The sequence below is a fragment of the Equus przewalskii genome, chromosome 1 (genome assembly GCF_037783145.1).
Source record: "Equus przewalskii isolate Varuska chromosome 1, EquPr2, whole genome shotgun sequence".
Taxonomy (NCBI): Eukaryota; Metazoa; Chordata; class Mammalia; order Perissodactyla; family Equidae; genus Equus; species Equus przewalskii.
This window is the reverse complement of record NC_091831.1, coordinates 156648448-156651003: the sequence shown is the minus strand read 5'-3', so window position 1 is coordinate 156651003 and position 2556 is coordinate 156648448. Positions and strand designations below refer to the sequence as shown.

Genomic DNA, 2556 nt, shown 5'->3' with positions numbered 1-2556 from the left:
GTATAAGTTTGATAAGGATCTGTAGTATACGTTATATTGTGTGAAGAACAGTTAATATGACTAGAACTCAGTGACTGCTGAGACTGATTGCAGAAATAGTTCTCCCATGAACTGATTTATTTCTTGCAATAGCATCAATATGCTGACCAACTGAGTCGGGGGATAAATGCTGAACAAGTATTTCATTTTTGTATGAGGAAATCAAGGGGCGTGATCAGTCTTTCTAGACTTAAAGATATGGCTGCTAAGTTTCCTCATGGAATCCTTGACATCTTTATTTCTAAGGGTATAGATCACTGGATTCAAGAGGGGCGTCAAAATAGTGTAAAATACTGAAAGCACTTTGTCTATTGGGAAATTTGTGAAAGGCCACACATAGATGAAAATGCATGGGCCAAAGAAAAGGGTCACAACAGTGAAGTGGGCACTGCAAGTGGAGAGGGCTTTGGAGGACCCACCAGAGGAACGTTGCCGAACAGTGACCAGGATGACAGTGTAGGAAATCACCAAGAGGATGAAGCACACCAGGGCAATCATGCCACTTGTTGAGATCATGAATACTCCCAGAATGTATGTGTCTATGCATGCAAGCTTAATCACCAAGGGGAGGTCACAAAAGAAGCTGTCCACTTCATTGGGTCCACAGAAGGGCAGATTCACAGTAAATGCTAACTGACTCATAGCATGGAAGATGCCAACAATCCAGGAAAGTGTGACAAGCCCAAAACACATTCTCTGGCTCATGAAGGTTAAGTAATGTAGAGGCTTACATATAGCCATGTACCTATCAAAAGACATGGATATCAGCAGTACAATCTCAGCACCCCCTAAGAGATGCAGGAAGAATATCTGGGTGATGCATCCTTCAAAAGAGATGGCTTTGCGCTCAGTGAGGAAATCTGCAATCATTTTGGGTGTGGCGAAGGAGGCCAGAGACATGTCAATGAAGGAGAGATTGCCCAGCAGAAAGTACATGGGGGAGTGAAGGTGTGGCTCTGACACAATGGTGAGCATGATTAGGAGGTTCCCCAGTACAGTGGCTGCATAGACTATGGAGAAAAACAGGAAATAGAAGATCTGGAGTTCCCAAGAACTGGAGAGACCCTGCAGTATGAATTCAGTCACCACTGACTGGTTATTCCAGGCCATTCACTCTGATTGCTGGAAGGACTCTGACATTTCCACATGGGAGGCGAACTAGGGAAAAAAAAAAACAGTAATCAAACTCAAAGTGAGATTTTTTTTGGCATGAAATAATTTAGTGGCAGATCACCACCAGATAGTTCCCTGTTGTATCACTCCCCTGCTCACCGTGGTCAAATCTCTCCCCCATGGCCTTTCCAGATATCTTAATTGATTAAATTCAAGATTAATTCTTATGCCTTAGCAATTTGCTTACAAGTAAGATGCAAACCTTCATAAAAAGAAATAAAAATTAAACTATTTGAATATTTACGCCTCAGTTTGTGAAATACTTTAAAAATTTCATAGCTAGCTGCCAACAAGTTTTGAAGGGGAAGAGAATGGTAACCTTTTTAAAGGCATGATGATAGTTAAAGACTGGAGTAAGCAATGTTTGAGAACCATGATTGATTATTAGTGGGAACACAATAGTGGAAAGGAATGTGGACACTGGTCTCTTACAGTGGGTTGGAAAAGGAATAGAACATGAGGGGAGGGAAAATGGCTGCAGAGAAACACAGGCCATTTCAATTTTCTAATGGAGATTGTCCAGAATAAAAATGAAATATTCTCTCTTTCTCTGTTCATCATTTCAATCACGTAGACATGAATGACCCTGTTTCTACCCCACCATGGCCATACATTTTTCAAAAGCTGATGAACATGATGTGGTTAGAGCCTGACGGTTTCATACATTTCCAAGTATATTTTAAATAAAGAGACTCTCTTACATACCATGCTGCCTGAAGTCAGATATTTTTTAACTGCTGGATTTTATAGATTTTCACCAAAGCCGTTTGAAGCAGAAACCCTTCCTGTTCAGAATTCACTTGGACAAATAGGAAATAGAAAGTTCTCTAACTTTCTATGTAGAGAAAGAGGTAGTAATGGTGAAGTCATGTAATATAACACGCCTCAAAAGTTAAAACTAGGTTGCCTAGGAAAAGTAGTTCTCACTGAGGTCTGAGACATTACAAAGTGCACCAAAAGCTAATTGAAACATGTACCTAAAATTCACAAAAAAATCCCTTTCATTTTGCCACTAAACCAAGCTTTTCTCTTCTTTTTTTCTTTCCTTTTCTTTTCTTTCTCAAAACTCTGTTATAAGCACACATTCCAAATAAATTGTTCCAACATCAAACCCAATTTACACATGCAGTTACCCATACGCTTCTGCTTTTTGTCCTGAGTTTGGTACCTTTCTTTAACTTCACACTATTCTTCTGACTTAACCCATTCCAGAAACTTTTATATTTGTTTATGCACCCACGTACCTGATGTTAAAATGGATGTCTCCAGTACAGCTCTCACTTAAACTGATGTAGCAGAAATAGCAGTGACCTGGGATTCAGAAAATGTAGGTTCAAATCTTGT

General features: G+C 39.7%; 1 protein-coding gene across 1 annotated transcript; it reads right to left on the bottom strand.

The window, feature by feature from the left end:
- Window positions 1-201: 201 nt before the first annotated feature.
- Window positions 202-1298, bottom strand: LOC103562228 (olfactory receptor 4K3). The gene has a single exon (XM_008537216.2). It carries the CDS (start codon window positions 1147-1149, stop codon window positions 202-204), a length of 948 nt encoding a protein of 315 aa, XP_008535438.1. The 5' UTR covers window positions 1150-1298.
- Between the last annotated feature and the right edge of the window lie 1258 nt (window positions 1299-2556).

What these genes read in the sequence shown, in the direction of transcription:
- LOC103562228 (XM_008537216.2), bottom strand. Translation starts at nt 1,149, where the DNA reads ATGGCCTGGAATAACCAGTCAGTGGTGACTGAATTCATACTGCAGGGT.